This window comes from Pristiophorus japonicus, chromosome 1, assembly GCF_044704955.1.
Source record: "Pristiophorus japonicus isolate sPriJap1 chromosome 1, sPriJap1.hap1, whole genome shotgun sequence".
Classification (NCBI taxonomy): domain Eukaryota; kingdom Metazoa; phylum Chordata; class Chondrichthyes; family Pristiophoridae; genus Pristiophorus; species Pristiophorus japonicus.
Window position 1 is genome coordinate 512063613 of NC_091977.1, and position 22401 is coordinate 512086013.

At 48.3% G+C, this 22401-nt stretch overlaps 1 protein-coding gene across 1 annotated transcript in view; it reads right to left on the bottom strand.

Annotated features, from left to right (window-relative positions):
- Positions 1 to 4247: 4247 nt before the first annotated feature.
- LOC139260395 (uncharacterized) overlaps positions 4248 to 22401 on the bottom strand; it is a 56248-nt gene continuing 38094 nt past the window's right edge. Inside the window, exons 2-3 of the mRNA XM_070876964.1 lie at positions 7094 to 7232; positions 4248 to 4800 (exon numbers count right to left, since the gene is read on the bottom strand). Of these exons, the coding sequence (XP_070733065.1) occupies positions 4730 to 4800; positions 7094 to 7232 (210 nt within the window). The 3' untranslated portion in view covers positions 4248 to 4729. The remainder of the gene's footprint in view (positions 4801 to 7093; positions 7233 to 22401) is intronic.

The following is a 22401-nucleotide window of genomic DNA, read 5'->3' on the forward strand; positions in this document are numbered from 1 at the left end:
ACCGGGAAGAACTCCCCTGCACTTCTTCGAAATAGTGCCATGGGATCTTTTATGTCCTAAATGGCTTACCCCTTAGCCTTAGACTATGTCCCCTGGTTCTGGACTTCCCCAACATCGGGAACATTTTTCCCGCATCTAACCTGTCCAGTCCCGTCAGAATCTTATATGTTTCTATGAGATTCCCTCTCATCCTTCTAAACTCCAGTGAATAAAGGCCCAGTTGATCCAGTCTCTCCTCATATGACAGCCCAGCCATCCTTGGAATCAGTCTGGTGAACCTTCGCTGCACTCCCTCAATAGCAAGAACATCCTTCCTCGGACTAGGAGACCAAAACTGAACACAATATTCCAGGTGAGGCCTCACTAAGGCCCTGTACAACTGCAGTAAGACCTCCCTGCTTCTATACTCAAATCCCCTAGCTATGAAGGCCAACATACCATTTTCCTTCTTTACTGCCTGCTGTACCTGCGTGCCCACTTTCAGTGACTGATGAACCATGACACCCAGGTCTCGTTGCACCTCCCCTTTTCCTCGTCTGCCGTCATTCAGATAATATTCTGCCTTCGTGTTTTTGCTCCCAAAATGGATAACCTCACATTTATCCACATTATACTGCATCTGCCATGCATTTGCCCACTCACCTAACCTGTCCAAGTCATCCTGAAGCCTCTTAGCGTCCTCCTCACAACTCACACCACCACCCAGTTTAGTGTCTTCTGCAAACTTGGAGATATTACACTCTATTCCTTCATCCAAATCGTTAATGTATATTGTAAAGAGCTAGGGTCCCAGCACTGAGCCCTGTGGCACTCCTCTAGTCACTGCCTGCCATTCTGAAAAGGACCCATTTATCCCGACTCTCTGCTTCCTGTCTGCCAACCAGTTCTCTATTCACGTCAGTATATTACCCCCAATTCCATGTGCTTTGATTTTGCACAACAATCTCTTGTGCGGGACCTTGTCAAAAGCCTTCTGAAAGTCCAAATACAGTACATCCACTGGTTCTCCCTTGTCCACTCTGCGAGTTACATCCTCAAAAAATTCCAGAAGATTCGTCAAGCATGATTTCCCTTTCATAAATCCATGCTGACTTGGTCCGATCCTGTCACCGCTTTCCAAATGCGCTGCTATTTCATCCTTCATGATCGATTCCAACATTTTCCCCACTACTGATGTCAAGCTAACCGGTCTATAATTGCTCGTTTTCTCTCTCCTTCCTTTTTTAAAAAGTGGTGTTACATTAGCTACCCTCCAGTCCATGGGAACTGATCCAGAGTCGATAGACTGTTGGAAAAGGGCCACTTCCTTGAGCACTCTGGGATGCAGACTATCAGGCCCCGGGTATTTATCGGCCTTCAATCCCATCAATTTCCCTAACACAATTTTCTGCCTAATAAGGATATCCTTCAGTTCCTCCTTCTCACTCGACCCACTGTCCCCTCGTACCTTCGGAAGGTTATTTGCATCTTCCTTCGTGAAGACAGAACCGAAGTATTGGTTCAATTGGTCTGCCATTTCTTTGTTCCCCATTATAATTTCACCTGAATCCGACTGCAAGGGACCTACGTTTGTCTTTACTAATCTTTTTCACTTCACATATCTATAGAACCTTTTGCAGTTAGTTTTTATATTCCCTGCAAGCTTCCTCTCGTACTCTATTTCCCCCTCTTAATTAAACCCTTAGTCCTCCTGTGTTGAATTCTAAATTTCTCCCAGTCCTCAGGTTTGTTGCTTTTTCTAGCCAATGTATATGCCTCTTCCTTGGCTTTAACACTATTCTTAATTTCCTTTGTTAGCCATGGTTGAGCCACCTTCCCAGTTTTATTTTTACTCCAGACAGGGATGTACATTTGCTGAAGTTCATCCATGTGATCTGTAATGTTTGCCATTGCTTATCCACCGTCAACCCTTTTAGTATCGTTTGCCAGCCTATTCTAGCCAATTCATGCCTCATACCGTCCAAGTTACCTTTCCTTAAGTTCAGGACCCGAGTTTCCGAATTAACTTTGTCACTCTCCATCTTAATAAGGAATTCTACCATGTTATGGTCACTTTTCCCCAAGGGGCCTCACACAACAAGATTGCTAATTAGTCCCTTCTCATTGCACATCACCCAGTCTAGGATGGCCAGCTCCCTGGTTGGTTCCTCAACATATTGGTCTCGAAAACCATCCCTAATACATTCCAGGTAATCCTCCTCCATGGCATTGCTACCAGTTAGGTTAGCCCAATCAATGTGTAGATTAAAATCACCCATGATTACTGCTGTATCTTTATTGCACACATCCCTTATTTCTTGTTTGATGCTGTCCCCAACCTCACTACTACTATTTGGTGGTCTATACACAACTCCCACTAGCGTTTTCTGCCCTTTGGAATTCTGCAGTTCCACCCATACCGATTCCACATCATCCAGGCTAATGTCCTTCCTTACAATTGCATTGATTTCCTCTTTCACCAGCAATGCCACCCCGCTTCCTTTTCCTTTCTGTCAATCCTTCCGAAATGCTGAATACCCCTGGATGTTGAGTTGCCAGCCTTGGTCACCCTGGAGCCATGTGTCCGTGATGCCAATCACATCGTATCTGTTAACTGCTCAGCGCGCAGTTAATTCATCCATCTTATTCCGAATACTCCTCGCATTGAGACACAGAGCCTTCAGGCTTGTCTTTTTAACACACTTTGCCCCTTTAGAATTTTGCTGTAATGTGGCCCCTTTTGTTTTTTGCCTTGGATTTCTCTGCCCTCCACTTTTACTATTCTCCTTTCTATATTTTGCTTCTGACTCCATTTTATTTCCCTCAGTCTCCCTGCATAGGTTCCCACCCCCATGCCATATTAGTTTAACTCCTCCCCAACAGCACTAGCAAACACTCCCCCTCGGACATTGGTACCGGTCCTGCCCAGGTGCAGACCGTCTGGTTTGTACTGGTCCCACCTCCCCCAGAACCGGTTCCAATGTCCCAGGAATTTGAATCCCTCCCTTCTGCACCGCTCATCAAGCCACTTATTCTGCGATTCCTACTCTGACTAGCACATGGCACTGGTAGCAATCCTGAGATTACTACTTTTGAGGTCCTACTTTTTAATTTAGCTCCTAGCTCCCTAAATTCGCCTCGTAGGATCTCATCCCATTTTTTACCTATGTCATTGGTATCTATATGCACCACGATAACTGGCTGTTCACCTTCCCTTCTTCGAATGTCCTGCACCCGCTCCAAGACATCCTTGACCCTTGCACCAGGGAGGCAACATACCATCCTGGAGTCTCGGTTGCGGCAGCAGAAACGCCTACCTATTCCCCTTACAATTGAATCCTCTATCACTATCGCTCTCCCACTCTTTTTCCTGCCCTCCTCTGCAGCAGAGCCAGCCACGGTGCCATGAACTTGGCTGCTGCTGCTCCCCCGTGATGAGTCATCCCCCTCAACAGTACTCAAAGCGGTGTATCTGTTTTGCAGGGGGATGACCGCAGGGGATTCCTGCACTACCTTCCTTGCACTGCTATTCCTGTTGGTCTTCCATTCCCTATCTGGCTGTGTACCCTTTACCTGTGGTAAGACCAACTCACTAAATGTGCTATTCACATCATTCTCAGCATCGTGCATGCTCCAGAGTGAATCCACTTGCAGCTCCAGTTCCGCAACGCGGTTCGTCAGGAGCTGCAGGCAGACACACTTACCGCACCGGAGGCGTCCCTGACTTCCCACATAGTACAGGAGGAGCATAACACATGTCCGAGCTCTCCTGCCATGACTTAACCCTTAGATATACTTAAATTGGCAACAATAATGCTAAAGGTTACTTACTGATACACTTCAATGAAGTCTCCCCTCTGTTCCAAGGAGAACAATCTGTCCTCATAGCTAAGATTCTCCATTCCAGGCAGCATCCTCGTAAATCTCCTCTGCACTCTCTAGTGCAATCACGTCCTTCTTATAATACGGCGACCAGGACTGAACGCAGTATTCCAGCTGTGGCCTAACCAGTGTGTTATACAATTTAAGCATAACATCCCTGCTCTTGTATTCTATGCCTCGGCCAATAAAGGCAAGCATTCCGTATGCCTTCTTAACCACCTTATCCACCTGGCCTGCTACTTTCAGGGATCTGTGGACAAGCACTCCAAGGTCCCTTTGTTCATTTACACTTCTAAGTGGCCCACCATTTAATGTGTATACTGTTATGCTCATAATAAATGGTGAGACCGAGTACTGTGTGTAATGAGCAACTGTGACCTTAGCTCCTTTATTGTAATTCCAGAGTGCAGGCACCTCGTGGGTGGCCTGCTTATATATTGTACTCCCAAGGGATGCTGGGATCCCTTGGGACTCCAACAGGTAGGCCCTCTGGTGGATAGGTGTGATGCAGGTTACAAGGTTACAAGGTTACAAAGGGTTAAATTCATAACATCATTCTCCCGTGAAGTTAACAATATACTTATTTACAAGGTGAGACGATCTGGGGCTTTGGGCTCCCTTGTCAATCGTCTCGGTACAAATGTTGGTGTGGTTGAGTTGGTCAGTTCTTCATTGGGCTGTTGGGCAGCCGGCCTTGCCGGGCTGCTGGGGATGATGAGTTCTGTTTCATGGTCAACTGTGATGTCAGTTGCCACTTGTGTGTGTGTTGGAAGGTCAAAGTTGGTGGTGTCCTCTTCAGGTTGTGTGCAGCTGTTGGTCAACCACAGTTTAATTTGGTCCAAGTGTTTTCTGTGTTTTTGTCCATTGGTCAGTTTGACCTGAAACACCCTACTCTCCTCTTTGGCTGTGACTGTGTTAGCGAGCCATTTGGGACCATGTCTATAATTGAGCACAAACACAGGATCATTGATTTCAATATCGCGTGACAAGTTTGCGCGGTCATGGTACACACTCTATTGATGCCGCTTGTCCTCCACGTGATCATGTAGATCAGCGTAGACCAGAGACAGCCTTGTTTTAAGCACCCTTTTCATGAGCAGCTCGGCTGGGGGAATCACTGTGAGTGAGTGGGGTCTGGTGCGGTAGCTGAGCAGTACTCGGGACAACCGGGTCTGCAGGGAGCCTTTCGACACACGTTTCAAGCTTTGCTTGATGGTCTGGACTGCCCGTTCTGCCTGGCGGTTGGATGCAGGCTTGAACGTCGCAGATGTGACATGTTTGATCCCGTTGCGGGTCATGAACTTTTTGAGTTTGGCACTTGTGAAGCTTGGCCCATTGTCGCTGACTGGGACATCAAGCAGGCCGTGCGTGTCAAACATAGCTCTTAGACTTTCAGTGGTGGCTGTGGACGTGCTTCCAGACATTATTGCACATTCAATCCACTTTGAGTAAGCATCCACGACAACCAAAAACATTTTGCCGAGGAAAGTGGAGGGGAGACAGGGGCGGGGGATGGAGGGGAGAGTGGTGGAGGTGGGGGGGGGCAGAGAAACCCAGGGCGGGGGACGGGAGGGGCCACATTGCAGCAGAGGTCTGGGGGGGGGGCGACACGTGTTGGAGGGGCAGGCCTGGGGGCTCTGTGCCTCGGTGCGGGGAGTGTTCGAAGTGGGGTGGACGGGTTGACTGCGCAGATGGCGGTTGGTGGATGTGGTGTGGTTGGCGTCGCGGGGGCGTGGCTCCGGGGTGGCTGGGGCTGGGGGCTCGACATCCGGGGGTGTTCGGCATTTGGGAAGGATTCTAACGGGACGGCGAGTTGGGTGCGGGGGGAGTGTTCCCGGTGTTGGGTGGGTCCGGAGCCAGGGGCGGGGGGCACGGTCTTGGGATGGGGGGTGGGCTGTTTGGGGCTGGGATGGGGAGAGACTTCTTCACTCAGGGAGTTGTTGGCCTGTGGGGTTCCCTGCTGCAGAGAGTTGTTGATGCCAGTTCATTGGATGTGTTCGGGAGGGAGTTGGATGTGTTCGGGAGGGAGTTGCGGCTGGGGGGGGTCGGGAGGTGTGGAGGGGGCGTGGGGGTGGGGTGCTGGGGTAGGTGATCAGCCATGATCTTGTTGAATGGCGGTGCAGGCTCGAAGGGCCGAATGGCCTACTCCTGCACCTATTTTCTATGTTTCTATGAATGGGCCTACATAGTCTACATGGATCTTCGACCATGGTTTGGATGGCCAGGACCATAGACTTAGCAGTGCCTCTGTGCATGCATTGCTCAAGTGAGAGCAAGCGTTGCACTGGCGTACACATGACTCTAAATCTGAGTCGATGCCTGGCCACCACACGTGGGATCTGGCTATGGCTTTCTTCATCACGATGCCTGGGTGGGTGCTATGTAGTTCCCCAATAAATGTGTCTCTGCCTTTCTTGGGCAAGACCGCACGATTGCCCCACAAGAGACAGTCCGCCTGCAGGGACAACTCATCTTTGCGTCTGCGGAATGGCTTAATCGCTTCTTGCATCTCCAATGGGATGCTGGACCAGCTCCCATGGAGGACACAGCTTTTTACCAGGGACAGTAAAGGATCCTGGCTCGTCCAGGTCCTGATCTGGCAGGCTGTAACGGGAGATTTCTCATTCTCAAATGGCTCCACGACCATAAGCAAGTCCGCAGGCTGTGCCATTTCCACCCCGGTGGTGGGCAACGGTAGCCGACTGAGAGCATCAGCGCAGTTCTCTGTGCCCGTTCTGTGGTGAATTACATAGTTGTATGCCGACAGCGTGAGCGCCCATCTTTGGATGCGGGCAGAGGCATTGGTATTGATCCCTTTGCTCCCCGAGAATAGCGATATGAGCGGCTTGTGGTCTGTTTCAAGCTCGAACTTGAGGCCAAACAAGTACTGGTGCATTTTTTCCCCCCGTAAACACACGGCAGAGCCTCTTTTTCAACCATGCTGTAGGCCCTTTGGACCTTGGACAAACTCCTGATGCATACACAACTGGTTGCAAAATTCCCGATTCATTAGCCTGTTGTAACACACACCCGACCCAGAATACCGACGCATCGCAAGCTAACACTAGTCGTTTACATGGGTTATACAGGACAAGCAGTTTGTTGGAACACAGTAAATTTCTGGCTTTCTTAAAGGCAGTCTCTTGTGAATTCCCCCATACCCAGTCGTCTCCCTTGCGCAGTAGCATGTGCAGGAGTTCTAGCAGGGTGCTTAACCCAGGTAGGAAATTACCGAAGTAGTTAAGGAGTCCCAGAAACGAACGCAGCTCCGTCACGTTCCGTGGTCGCGGTGCGTTCTTGATGGCCTCCGTCTTGGCGTTGGTAGGTCTGATGCCAACTGCCGCGATTCTCCTTCCTAAGAATTCGACGTCCTGTGCCAGGAAAACACACTTAAGAGTGTTTCAAACTGAGCCCCACGCGATCCAACCGACTAAGAACCTCCTCCAGGTTCTTCAGGTGCCCCATGGTGCCCCGACCTGTAACCAATGTGTCGTCCTGGAAGACCACTGTACAAGGAACCGACTTTAGCAGGCTTTCCATGTTTCGCTGGAAGGTCGCTGCAGCCGACCGAGTCCCAAACAGGCATCGGTTGTAAATAAATAGACCTTTGTGCGTGTTGATGCAGGTGAGGCCTTTCGAAGACTCCTCCAGCTCCTGTGTCATGTAGGCCGAGGTCAGGTCCAGCTTGGTGAACGTCTTCCCTCCAGCCAGGGTCGCAAATAGGTTGTCTGCCTTTGGTAGCGAGTACTGGTCCTGCAATGAAAAACGATTAATTGTTACTTTGTAGTCACCGCGAATTCTAACTGTACCATCCTCCTTGAGTACCGGTGAACAATCGGACTGGCCCAGTCGTTGAATTCCACCAGCGTGATGATGCCTTCACGTTGCAGCCTGTCCAGCTCAATTTCCACTTTTTCATGCATCATGTACGGTATCGCCCGAGCTTTGTGGTGGATGGGTTGCGTATCAGGAACCAAATAGATCTGCACTTTCACACCCGACAAACTTCCAATGCCTGGCTCGAATAACAATAGGAACTTGCTTAGAACCTGGGTACATGCGGTGTTGTCAACTGACGAAAACGCTCGGATGTTGTCCCAGTTCCAGTGGATCTTCCCCAGCCAGTTTCTGCCAAATAACGTGAGGCCATCCCCTGGCACAATCCATAACGGAAGTTCTTGTACTGCTCCATCATAGGAGACTTTGACTTCAGCACTGCCAATTACCGGGATTAGTTCCTTTGTATAAGTCCTTAGCTTCATGTGAATGTGGCTGAGCTTGGGCCTGTGTGCCTTCTTCCCCCACAGCCTGTTGAAGGCCGTTTTACTCATTATGGACTGACTTGTCCACGTCTCCAGCTCCATAGACACTGGAATATTGTTCAGTTCAACTTTCAATATTATTGGTGGGCATTTCGTCATGAATGTGTGTACCCCGTACACCTCTGCCTCCTCCGTACAAGTTTCCAATTCCATCTGATCCATTGTGGACCGATCTTCCTCTGCAACGTGGTGGTTTGCAGGGTTTGCAGCTCGCCTGCACATTCGATGGAGGTGTCCCATTGTTCTGCAGCCATTGCACGCATAGTGCTTAAAGCAGCATTGATGGGGCCGATGGTCATCCCCGCAGTGCCAACAGGGTGTTAACTGCCTTGCATTAACAGATGAGGTTGGACTCTGGGTCAATTGAGATCGGGCCACAGCAGCCGGCGTGTACATTCCGCTCTGTACATTTCTGCTCAAAATCAAGGTTACTTTATGCACAATACTGACTGAAACTTCTTTGTTCTGCGAAATCTACTTGGTGTTGTCGCTGGTGGACATAAATGCTTGGGCTATCGTTATGGCTTTACTCAGATTCGGAGTTTCTACAATCAACAGTTTGCGAAGGATTGTCTCATGTCCGATGTCCAGTACAAAAAAGTCTCTGAGCATTTGTTCTAGGAATCCCTCAAACTCACAATGTCCTGCAAGGCACCTTAGTTCAGCGACGTAGCTCGCCACTTCCTGGCCCTCCGATCGTTGACACGCGTAGAACCAATATCTCACCATCAAAACACTTTCCTTAGGATTCAGGTGCTCCCGGACCAGTGTACACAATTCTTCATAGGATTTATCTGTTGGTTTAGCCAGGGCCAGGAGATTCTTCATGAGGCCATAGGTAGTGGCCCCACAGACAGTTAGGAGGATCGCCTTTCGTTTTTGGTCACGTTCTTATCCCCTTCCAGTTCGTTGGCTACGAAGTATTGGTTGAGTCTCTCCACGAAGGCCTCCCAATCGTCCCCCTCCGAGAACTTCTCCAGGATGCCGACTGTTCTTTGCATTTTTGCGCGGTGTTCCCTCGCCGCCAATTGTTATCCTCATAATAAAGTCAGACCGAGTACTGTATGTAATGAGCAAGTGTGACCTTAGCTCCTTTATTGTAGTTCCAGAGTGCAGGCACCTCGTGGGTGACCTGCTTATATACTGTACTCCCAAGGGATGTTGGGATCCCTTGTGAGTCCAACAGGTAGGCCATCTGGTGCACAGGTGTGATGCAGGTTACAAGGTTACAAGGGGTTAAATACATAACATATACCCTTTCCTTATTAGCCCTCCCCAAATGTATTACCTCACACTTCACCGAATTAAATTCCATTTGCCACTGTTTTGCCCACCTGACCAGTAACTTGATATCCTCCTGCAGTCCATGACTTTCCTCTTCATTATTAACCACACAGCCAATTTTAGTGTCATCTGCAAACTTTTCAGTCATACCCCCGTCATGTATTCAACCAGCATTGTAACCCATGTATAATCTGACCGAAGTTGCCCACTGTGAGAACAATGACCACTAGGTGGTGAACTTGTGGGAGACACATCTAACCTGGACCTTCAGCTCCACCCACTTTCATCATTATCGGTGGCGTCCTGGTGTATGAACTGTATATGTGCTCCGCATGAACTCGCTGAACTTCAGCTTCCAGCGATTTCCCCCAGCATTCATTTCTGCAATTTCTGCAGATATTTTGCTCATCTCTGCAAATTCCGGCTGAGTGTGTGCCTCCATGTCTCCAACATGAGCTGTTGTTGGAAACAAAAGGTCCCTTGCCAGTCGATCGTCCCTGACAACCCTTGTGACTGTCCTTGAGTGCGCCATTAACAGGTGTTGATGGCCCCATTTCTGGCCGCATTGTCCCTTGCAATGGCGTGAATCACCGTTCAGCTTGCCATTGTCTCTGTCGAACTCCCCCTCTGGGTTTGACTACATGTTGGGGCATGCCCGATTGCCCTCGTCTGCCTGGAGAACTGTGTGCTGCTTTAACAATGTTGAATCTCTGTCCCTACCATTCCTTAACACAGTACCTCTCGTCTGTTCTGCTAGTGGCCATGCTCCCAGTTTCTCCCAGTTTCTCTTGAGAGAAGGTCAGTCTGTGACCTGTCCTTTATTCCTTAGCACTCAAGTGATGAAAGTGGGTGGAGCTTCCCCTTTTATACTTGAAGGTCCAGGTTAGGAGTGTCTCCTACAAGTTCACCACCTAATGGTCATTGTTCTCACAGTGTACAACTTCGGTCAGATTATACATGGGTTACAATGCTGGTTGAATACATGACACCTCCTATATTCAAATCTAGATCATTGATGTATACCACAAAAAGCAAGGGACCCAGTACTGAGCCCCACAGAACCTCACTGGAAACATCCTTCCAGTCACAAAAACATCCATCAACCACTATTAATTGTCATTTGTATTTTTGTTTTATAACTTTAAATATCAAGATCATTGACATAGGAACCTATCAATGATTTTAAACTAGGGTTAAAATTAAATTGTCTTTCCGCCAGCCAAGCACAGCATCAGCCTATCTGCAAGAAAGCAAATCTGGTAATTAATTATTAAAGGGGCAGGTGATGCTTGTCTACATAATTTAGCAGTTCCTGGAAATGTGAGGCTTGGATGAGTTTTTAACCATTGTGTCTTTGAAATTGGCTTGATTGTTCTGTACAATTATGCTCATTTGCATAGATGTTTAATTTGTTTGAATCGCATGTTCAAGTCATTGTAGGAGTTGGAACTCCATGGAGTTAGAAGTATCCATGTTACAGTTTTATAAAACATGGTTATGATGTTACTGAAAGGGCTCTATATGTATTTTAAAACATTTTGGTTTCAAAAAAATTGTTTAATGTACCAGAGAATGTTAAGTAATGTGATTTTATTTGATGATTTATTTTTACTTGTGCATACATTTTGTCTGACACTAAATTTTAATTATTAGTATTAATATTTCTGCAAACTGCCCCATCTATACTGCAAGGTTGATTTCAAAAACACTAAGAGCAACACAAATCTGCGTTTCAACAGTGACTGCACAAAAGTACTCCATTGGCTGTAAAATGATGTCCTGAGGTTGCGATATAAATGGAAGCATGTTTTCTTCCACATGCATTTATTTAACAATCGTGACTGCAAGTTTTTATTTTTTTAGGGTAAATATCAAAGGACTGAAATTCTACTCCTGTGCACCAGCAACACCGACCGGCACGCAAGAGGCACAGGAGGAACATGAAACCAGAGATAATCTTGTATCGGTTTTCCACTGGGACAAAAAATGTTTGAGCTGCTCTGTGCTACAAGCCTGGAAATTCCAATGCTTTGTGCCAATGAATGCTATCCAGGTGTACCATAAACAGTTGGAGCAGAAGGCAGGCCTGCCAAAGCACAACAATAGCTTAAGTTAACAGAATTTTATTATTTCTTTGATGAACAGATTGATCAGATTTAATAAAGTCAGAATTCCAATTAAATAAACACATGATACGTTTTAGCTGCCTGATTTATTTACTTTTTGCAAGATATCTGCAGATAAGTGAAATTTAAAAATGTAACCATTATTGAAAAACTGTATCCAGGATTAAAGTTCCTATGTTGTTTGACCAGTTAATGTGAGCAATAAATACTTCCCTTGCTTATAAATGCAAGTCTTTATTTCTTCTTTTATTTAAATCTTTTTTCTTATCCTAGCAGCAACAATTATCCTTGTAGTATAAATAAAATGTAGCAAAATTTACCTTGTAATATAAAATTTTCTCCAAATATGTACTCCAACAATGTGAGCCAGCATTCTATCAATACAGAGCGGGGGTGAAATTCAGTCATCACTTTATTTTTGTTTTGAAACATTATTGGCAGATGGCCAAACAAGCAGTTTCCCTTCAGTGTTTGGCTCCCTTTTCATGAACAGATTTTGCTATGTTTCAAAGCTTGCCATTTTCTATGTTTGATGTTACGCACGTTACAGATTACATGTATTTTAGTTACTGTCTTCAGATTACAGGTATTTACATTGCTTTGGAGGCAGTTCAGAGAAGGTACACTAGGTTGATTCCGGGAATGAGGGGGTTGACTTACGAGGAAAGGTTGAGTAGGTTGGGCCTCTACTCATTGGAATTCAGAAGAATGAAAGGTGATCTTATCGAAACGTATAAGATTATGAGGAGGCTTGACAAGGTGGATGCAGAGAGGATGTTTCCACTGATGGGGGAGACTAGAACTAGAGGGCATGATCTTAAAATAAAGGGCCACCCATTTAAAACAGAGATGAGGAGAAATTTCTTCTCTCAGAGGATTGTACATCTGTGGAATTCACTGCCTCAGAGAGCTGTGGAAGCTGGGACATGGAGTAAATTTAAGACAGAAATAGACAATTTCTTAAACGATGAGATAAGGGGTTATGGGAAGCGGGCGGGAAAGTGGAGCTGAGTTCATGATAATGATCAGCCATGATCTTATTGAATGGCGGAGCAGGCTCAAGGGGCCATTTGGCCTACGCTTGTTCCTATTTCTTATGTTCTTATTTAAGTTACTGTCTTCTTTAAGTTAATACGCATGTATATGAAATCCTGCAGCTGTATCAGCTGTGGCTTAGCAGGTAGCACTCTCGCCTCTGAATCCATAGACTTGAGCACAAAAATCTAGACTGACACTCCAGTGCAGTGTTGAGGGAGAACTACACCGTCAGATGTCATCTTTCGGATGAGACATTAAAGTGAGACCCCGTCTGTTCTCTCAGGTGGATGTAAAAGATTCCAAGGCACTATTTGAAGAGGAGCAGGGGAGTTATCCCTTGTGTTCTGGCCAATATTTATCCCTCAACCAACATAACAAAACAAAACAGACTGTCTGGTCATTATCACATTGCTGCTTGTGCGAGCTTGCTGTGCACAATTTAGCTGCTGTGGTTCCTCCATTGTAACAGTGACCACACTTTAAAAAGTACTTCATTGGCTGTAAAGTGCTTTGGGATGTTCTGAGATTGTGAAAGGCACTATATAAATGCATTCACCAGTGGGGCGCTAGTATTAAGCAAGGAATAGGTGTCATCAGAAGACAGCGTCCTTCTGTATTTGTCAATGGAACACTAAGATTCCGACCATATATCCTCTTCATCACAAAGACTGCCTACTTCTACCTTTGTAACATTGGCTGCCTCTGCTCTTACCTCAGTCTATCTGTTGCTGAAGCCCATCCATGCCTAATATTATTAGATTATTCCAATGTTTTACTGGTCGGCCTTCCGTCCTCTACCTTCCATAAACTTCAGTTCAACCAAAAGTTTGCTCTCCCTATCCAACCCTGCACCAAGCCCATCTCACCCACCATCCCTGTCCTTGCTGATCTACATTAGTTCGCAGTCTCCCAACACCTCAAATTTAAAATTCTCATCCCCATGTTTAAATCCCTTCATGGCCATCCCTGTTGTGGGCATTAATCTCATTCCCCCCAGGACTCTCCATTCCTGAGACTTTGGCCTCTTGAGCAAAACCTCCCATCCTTTTGTCCCACATTGGTGGCCGTGTTGTCAGCCATCCGGCCCCACACTCTAGAATTCCCTCTGTAAACTTCTCTGACTCTCCACCTCTCTCTTTAAGATCCCCCTTAATACTCATTTCTTTGACTAAGCAGTGTCAGCTGTGTCAGTGGCTCAGTGGGTAGCACTGTCGCTTCTGAGTCAGAAGGTTGTGTGTTCAGGTTCCACTTCAGGGACTTGAGCACATAAATCTAGGCTGACACTCTAGTGCAGTGCTGAGGGAGCACTGCACTGTCGGAGGTGCCGTCTTTTGGATGAGACATTAAACCGAGGCCCCGTCTGTTCTCTCAAGTGGATGTAAAAGGTCCCATGGCACTATTTCAAAGAAGAGCAGGGGAGTTATCCCCGGTGTCCTGGCCAATATTTATCCCTCAATCAACATAACAAAAAAAAGATTATCTGGTCATTATCACATTGGTGTTTGTGGGAGCTTGTTTGTGCGCAAATTGGTTGCCACGTTTCTGAACTTTCCAACAGTGACTACACTCTAAAAGTACTTCATTAGCTGTAAAGTGCTTTGAGACGTCCGATGGCTGTGAAAGGTGCTATATAAATGCAAGTCTTTATCAGTTTGCAGTTCGAAATTTTGGTATTGATGTTGATTTTTCCCTTCCCTTTCCTTCGAAAGAAGTTGACTTCTTTTTCAGGAATGATCCCTTGCTTCTTGTTACTCCCAGTGTCTATCCCATGTGGGCTGTGATGTGTTCATAATAAAGGATGAAACTGAGTACTGTGAACAATGAGCAAGTGTGACCTTAGCTCCTTTAATAAGACTTCAGAGTGTCGGTACCTCGTGGGTGGCCTGCTAATATACCGGGCTCCCAAGGGATGCTGGGATCCCTTGGAACTCCAACAGGTAGACTCTCTGGTGGTCGTGTGATACAGGTTGCAAGGGGTTAAATACATAACATCACTCCCTCGTAAAGTTAATGGTACACATATTTACAAGGTGAGACGATCTGGGGCTTTTCGCTCCCTTGTCGATCGTCGCGGTACAAATGCTGGTGTGCGTGAGTTGGTTAGTTCTTCACTGGGCTGCTGGGCAGCCGGCTTTGCCGGGCTGCTGGGGTAGGTGAGTTCGGCTTTGTGGTCAACCATGATATCTGTAAAGTCCTTACTCTACAATATGAAACCACACGAGGCACATTCTGGGGACAAAGTCACTCTGTGACCTTAACTCTTTATTCACAGGACTCCAAAGACGATGACCCTGCGTGGGGCCTCCCTTTTTATACCTGTGAGATCAGGTAAGGAGTGTCTCCCACAAGTTCACTCCTTGTGGTCAAGGTGTGCATCTAGGTTGAGTGTATACAGTAATGCAGTGGTGTTACATTGTGGTTACATACATCACATCACTTCCCCCCCCCCCCCCACCAAAGTCTTATTGGGATCATAGGTTTAGTCTTTCAGGTGCTCTATGCTCCCTCATGGAGCGCCGCAGTTGGGGCTCCTGACCGACATAGTTGAGGGCACGCGCAAGTCACAAAATGACACCATGACCGTAATGCGAGGGGGAGATGTATAGAAATAAATGATCCTGTATTTGTCCTCAATCACGCCATGGGGCCCAAATGGCTTGAGGACACTGTAATTGACAAAGAGGGGAATAGGGTCATCGTGGTAAAACTCAACAATGGTCAGATATGCCGTAAGCATCTGGACCAAGTAAAAAAAAGGTTCAGCGTCGACACGGAGAAACCTGAAGAAGACTGACGTGAGTGTCTGTCACCTGTGGTGATTCCGGCCTGTCTGGGCTGACCGCAGGGATTGTGCATTCTTCTGATTGCTCTTGTTGCTCGTGATCTCCATCTCATGGTGTCCTCAAGCCATTTGGGCCCCATGGCGTGATTGAGGACAAATAGAGGATCATTTATTTCTATACATCTCCCCCTTGCATTACGGTCATGGTGTCATTTTGTGACTTGCGCGTGCCCTCAACTATGTCGGTCAGGACTGGGTGAATAAGGGACAACCGGGTTTTGAGTGTCCGTTTCATTAGTAGCTCTGCTCCGTGACCCCCGTGAGCAAGTGCGGTCGGGATCTATAGGCCAGCAGGAGACGCGATAGGCGGCATTGTAGGGAGGGTCCTTGAATCCTGAGCATACCTTGCTTAATGATTTGGACCGCATGTTCCGCCTGGCCATTGGAGGCCGGCTTGAACGGCGCAGTCCTGATGTGGTTGATGCCATTGCCCAACATAAACTCTCGGAATTTGTAGCTTGTGAAACATGGGCCATAATCACGAACCAGGATGTCCGGCAAGCCATGGGTTGCAAAGATCGCACGTAGGCTTTCCACGGTGGTGGATGACGTGCATGAATTCAGAATGATGCACTCGATCCATTTCGAGTACGCATCTACCACAATAAGGAACATCTTACCCATGAACGGGCCCGTGTAGTCAACATGAATGCATGACCATGGCCTGGTGGGCCAGGGCCACGGGCTGAGCGGGGCCTCCCTGGGGGCATTACCCAGCTGGGCACACGTCGTGCACCTGCGAACACAGTGTTCCAGGTCTGAATCAATTCCAGGCCACCAAACGTGTGAACGGGCAATGGCCTTCATCAGCACAATGCCTGGGTGCTCGCTGTGGAGTTCCCTGATGAATGCCTCCCTGCCCTTCTAGAGCATAACTACCCGGCTGCCCCATAGTAGGCAGTCGGCTTGGATGGAGAGCTCATCCATCCATCTGTGGAACGGTATAACCTCCTCAGGGCATGCTCCGTGTGCGGGCGCCCAATCCCCAGTCAGGACACATTTCTTAATCAGGGATAGGAAGGGATTTCTGTTTGTCCAGATTTTGATCTGGCGGGCTGTGATGGGGGAGCCTGCGCTGTCAAAGGCATCAACAGCCATGACCATCTCGGTGCTTTGCTCCGCTGCCCCCTCAGTGGTGGCCAGTGGAAGCCTGCTGAGCGCGTCAGCGCAATTTTCAGTGCCGGGCCGGTGCCGGATGGAGTAGTCATAAGCAGCCAGCGCGAGAGCCCATCGCTGTATGCGAGCTGATGCGTTGGCATTGATAGCCTTGCTGTCTGACAACAGGGATGTTAATGGCTTGTGGTCCGTCTCTAATTCAAACTTCCTACCAAAGAGGTACTGATGCATTTTTTTTACACCATAGACACATGCAAGCGCTTCCTTCTTGACCATCCCATATCCCCGTTCTGCTTGAGAGCGCGACCTGGAGTCATAAGCCACAGGTTGTAGTTGACCCTCAGCATTGCCCTGCTGCAACACGCACCCAACCCGATAGGACGATGCATCACATGTCAGAACCAATTTTCTACAGGGGTTGTACAGGGTCAACAACTTGTTTGAACAAAGTAGGTTTCGCGCCTGATCAAAAGCCCGTTCCTGACAGTCCCCCCAAAACCAATCGCAACCCTTACGCAGGAGCACGTGTAGCGGCTCCAACAACATGCTCAAGTTCGGCAGAAAGTTCCCGAAATAGTTCAACAGTCCCAGGAATGAACGCAACTCCGATGTGTTGCAGGGCCTGGGTGCTCGTCGAATCACCTCTGTTTTGGATTCGGTGGGCCAAATCCCATCTGCAGCAACCCTCCTGCCCATAATCTCAACCTCAGGAGCTAAAAACACACATTTAGACTTCTTGAGTCGCAGGCCTACCCGGTCCAGTCGACATAGCACCTCCTCCAGGTTTGGAGGTGTTCCTCGGTGTCTCGACCCGTGATGAGGATGCCGTCCTGGAATACAATCGTTCCAGGAATGGATTTAAGCAGGTTTTCCATGTTTCATTGAAAAATCGCGGCCGCTGATCGAATGCCAAACGGGCACTTGTTATAAACGAACAGTCCCTTGTGCGTGGTGATGGTGGTCAGTAGTTTAGATTTGTCGGCCAGTTCCTGGGTCATATAGGCTGAAGTGAGGTCCAACTTGGTGAACAGCTTGCCATCTGCCAGCGTGACGAAGAGGTCCTCCGCTCTCGGGAGCGGGTATTGATCTTGTAGGGACACCCGATTGATGCTAGCCTTGTAGTTGCCACAGATCCTGATAGAGCCATCCGCTTTAGGATGGGAACGATGGGGCTCGCCTAGTCGCTGAATTCAACAGGCGAGGTGATGTCTTCTCTCAACAGTCGGTCCAATTCGCTCTCGATCTTTTCCCGCATCACATACGGCACCGCTCTGGCTTTGTGATGCACTGGCCTGGCGTCCGGGATGATTTGTATCACTACTTTAGTGCCTTTGAAAGTCCTGACGCCAAGGTGGAATGGTGAATCGAATTGTTTTCGGACTTGTGAGCATGAACTTCGCTCCACAGATGACATTGCTTGATCATCCCCCCATTTCCAGTTCATCTCGGCTAACCAGCTCCTCTCCAACAGTGCGGATATTGCCCAGGACAATCCAGAGCGGCAGCCAATTCACTAACCCATTGTGTGTGACAGCCAACATTGCACTGCCTAGCACCGGAATGATTTCTTTAGTGTAAGTCCGTAATTGTGTCTCAATATGTGCTAATTTGGGTCTACTGGCTTTAAGTGGCCATAGCTTCTCAAATTGCTGAACGCCCATGAGTGACTGGCTGGCCCCAGTGTCCAGCTCCATGCGTACTGGGATACCGTTTAATAAAACCCTCATCATCATTGGTGGCGTCTTGGTGTATGAACTGTGAATATTCGCCACATGGACCCGCTGAACCTCGGCATCCATCGATTTGCCCCAAAAGTCATCCTGCCTCAAAGAATCCTCTTCTGTCCATCCGCCTCATATATTAGTCTGGTTGCAAACTTACTGCACATTCGAGCGAAATGGCCACTGAGATTGCAGTTCCTGCAGACAAACTGTTGAAATCTGCAAGATCTAGCTGAGTGTTTTCCCCCACACTTCTAGCACGAGTTAAAGTTTCCATTGTTGGGAACAAAGGGACTATGGCCAGGCATTCCATGCTGACTGTCCCTTTGACTGCTCTTAAGTACCCTATTAGTGGGTGTCAATGGCCCCATCCCGGGCCGCATTGTCCACTGTGATGGCGTGAATGCCCGTTCAGCCTGCCATTGTCTCTGTTGAAGTCCTACTCTGGGGTCTATTGCTGCCTGGGGAGTGTCGGACTGCCCCTGCCTGCCTGTGGGGCTCTAAGTCGCATTGATGATGTTGACTCCCTGATCCCTCGCTGCGTTAGAGGCAGAATTGCGCGCGTATATTATTTTCGTTTCTTTCTCCCCGCCATGAAAGTTTGAGCTATCAACGCCGCTGCTTCCAAGGTCAAATCCTTGGTCTCAATTAATTTGCAGAAATTCCCGCATGACTGATGCCCTCAATAAAGAAGTCCCTTAGCATCTCCCCCCTGCAGGCGTCTGTGAACTTACAAACGCCGGAGGTCCACTACGAAGTCCGGTATGCTCTGTCCTTCACGACGTCGGTGGGTGTAGAATCTGTGTCGGGCCATTTGTATGCTACTCGCCAGTTTGAGGTGCTCCTCGATCAATTTGCTAAGTTCTTCAAAGGTTTTGTCCGCCGGCTTTTCGGGAGCTAGTAAGTCCTTCAGGAGCGCGTAAGTCTTTGGTCCGCAGCTGGTCAAAAGATGAGCCCTTCGCTTTTCGGCCGCTGCATCCCTCAGCCATTCTTTCGCAATGAAGCTTTGCTGAAGCCTCTCGACAAAATCGTCCCAGTCTTCCCCAACACAGTACCGTTCCTCTGTGCTACCGGTGGCCATTCTCATGGGTCGTGAATTCCCGTTTCTCATCGCCAATGTAAAGTCCTTACTCTACAATATGAAACCACACGAGGCACATTCTGGGGACAAGGTCACTCTGTGACCTTAACTCTTTATTCACAGGACTCCAAAGACCCTGACCCTGCGTGGGATCTCCCTTTTTATACCTGTGTGATCAGGTAAGGAGTGTCTCCCACAAGTTCACCCCTTGTGATCAAGGTGTGCATCTAGGTTGAGTGTATACAGTAATAAAGTGGTGTTACATTGTGGTTACATACATGACAATGTTGGTTGCCACTTGCGTGTGTGTTGGAGGGTCAAAGTTGGTGGTGTCTTCTTCGGGTTGTTCGTAGCTGTTGGTGAACCGCAATTTGATTTGGTCCAAATGTTTTCTGCACGTTAGTCCATTGGCCAATTTGATCTGAAACACCCTACTCCCCTCTTTGGCTATGACCATGCCAGTGAGCAATTTGGGACCATGTCCATAATTGAGTACAAACACAGAGTCATTGACCTCAATATCACATGACAAATTTGCGCGGTCATAGTACACACTTTGTTGATGCCGCCTGCCCTCCATGCGATCATGGAGATCAGGGTGGACAAGAGAGAGCCTTGTTTTGAGCACCCTTTTCATGAGCAGCTCGGCTGGAGGAACTCCGGTGACTGAGTGGAGTCTGGTGCGATAGCTGAGCAGCACTCGGGATAGTCGGGTCTACAGGGAGCCTTCCGACCCGCATTTCAAGCTTTGCTTGATGGTCTGAACTGCCTGTTCTGCTTGGCCATTGGATGCGGGCTTGAACGGGGCAGATGTGACGTGTTTGATTCCATTGTGGGTCATGAATTCCTTGAATTCAGCACTGGTGAAACACGGCCCATTGTCGCTGACTAGGACATCAGGCAGGCCGTGTGTGGCAAACATGGCTCGTAGGCTCTCAATGGTGGCCGTGGACGTGCTTACAGACAGTATTGCACATTCACTCCATTTTGAGTAAGCATCCACGACAATCAAGAACATTTTGCCTAGAAATGGGCCCGCAAAATCCACGTGGATCCTCGACCACGGTTTGGAGGGCCATGACCACAAGCTTAGCAGTGCCTCTCTGGCTGCATTGCTCAGCTGAGAGCAAGTGTTGCACTGGCGCATGCATGGCTCTAAATCTAAGTTGATGCCGGGCCACCACACATGGGATCTGGCTATGGCTTTCATCATTACAATGCCTGGGTGGGTGCCGTGCCGTTCACAAATGAACGTATCTCTGCCTTTCTTGGGCAAGACCACGCGATTACCCCACAACAGACAGTCCACCTGCAGGGACATTTCGTCTTTGCACCTGTGGAATGGCTTAATCGCCTCCTGCATCTCTACTGGGACGCTGGACCAGCTCCCATGGAGGACACAGCTTTTTCCCAAGGACAGTAAAGGATCCTGGCTGATCCAGGTCCTGATCTGGCGGGCGGTAAAGGGTGACTTTTCGAATGCATCCATTACCATGAGCAAGTCTGCAGGCTGTGCCATTTCCAACACGGTGGTGGGCAGTGGTAGCCAACTGAGAGCATCAGCACAATTCTCTGTACCCGGTCTGTGTTGGATTACATAATTGTATGCCGACAGCATGAGCGCCCATCTTTGGATGTGGGCAGAGGCATTGATGTTAATCCCTTTGCTTTCAGATAACAGCGATATGAGCAGCTTGTGGTCAGTTTCAAGCTCAAACTTGAGGCCAAACAAGTACTGGTGCATTTTTTTTACCCCGTAAACGCACGCCAGAGCATCTTTTTCAATCATGCTGTAGGCCCTTTCGGCCTGGACAAATTCCTGGATTCATAAACGACCGGTTGTAAAGTCCCCAATTCGTTAGCCTGTTGTAACACACACCCGACCCCGTATGACAATGCATCGCAAGCTAGCACTAATCATTTACATGGGTTATACAGGACAAGCAGTTTGTTTGAACACAACAGATTCCTGCCTTTCTCAAAGGCAGCCTCTTGTGAATTCCCCCATACCCAGTCGTCTCCCTTGCGCAGTAGCACATGTAGAGGTTCTAGCAGGGTGCTTAACCCAGGTAGGAAATTACCGAAATAGTTAAGGAGTCCCAGGAACGATCGCAGCTCCGTCACATTCTGTGGTCTCGGCGCGTTCTTGTTGGCTTCCGTCTTGGCGTCGGTGGGTCTGATGCCGTCTGCTGCGATTCTTCTTCCCAAGAACTCAACCTCCGGCGCTAGGAAAACACACTTCGAGCGTTTCAACCTGAGTCCCACGCGATCCAACCGACTAAGAACCTCTTCCAGATTCTTCAAGTGCTCAATGGTGTCCCGACCTGTAACCAGTACGTCGTCCTGGAAAACCACGATGCAAGGAACCGACTTTAGCAGACTTTCCATGTTCCGTTGGAAGATTTTGCCGTAGCCGACCGAATCCTGAACGGCATCTGTTATAGATGAACAGACCTTTGTGCGTATTGATGCAGGTGACATCTCCTCTTCGAAGACTCCTCCAGCTCCATGTAGGCCGAGGTCAGGTCCAACTTGATGAACGTCTTCCCTCCAGCCAGGGTCGCAAATAGGTTGTCTGCACTGGGTAGCGGGTACTGGTCCTGCAGTGAAAAAAGGTTAATCGTTACTTTATAGTCCCCACAAATTCTGACCGTGCCGTCCTCTTTAAGTACCGGGACAATCAGACTGGCCCACTCGTTGAATTCCACTGGCGCGATGACGCCTTCTCGCTACAGCCTGTCCAGCTCAATTTCCACTTTCTCACGCATCATATATGGTACCGCCCGTGCCTTGTGGTGGATGGGTCACATACCGGGAACCAAATGGATCTGCACTTTTGCCCCCGAGAAGCTTCCAATGCCTGGCTCGAACAATGATGGAAACCTGCTCAGAACCTGGGTACATGAGGCGTCATCGATGGACGAAATCGCTTGGATGTTGTCCCAGTTCCAGCGGATTTTTCCCAGTCAGCTTCTGCCAAACAATGTGGGGCCATCCTCTGGCACGATCC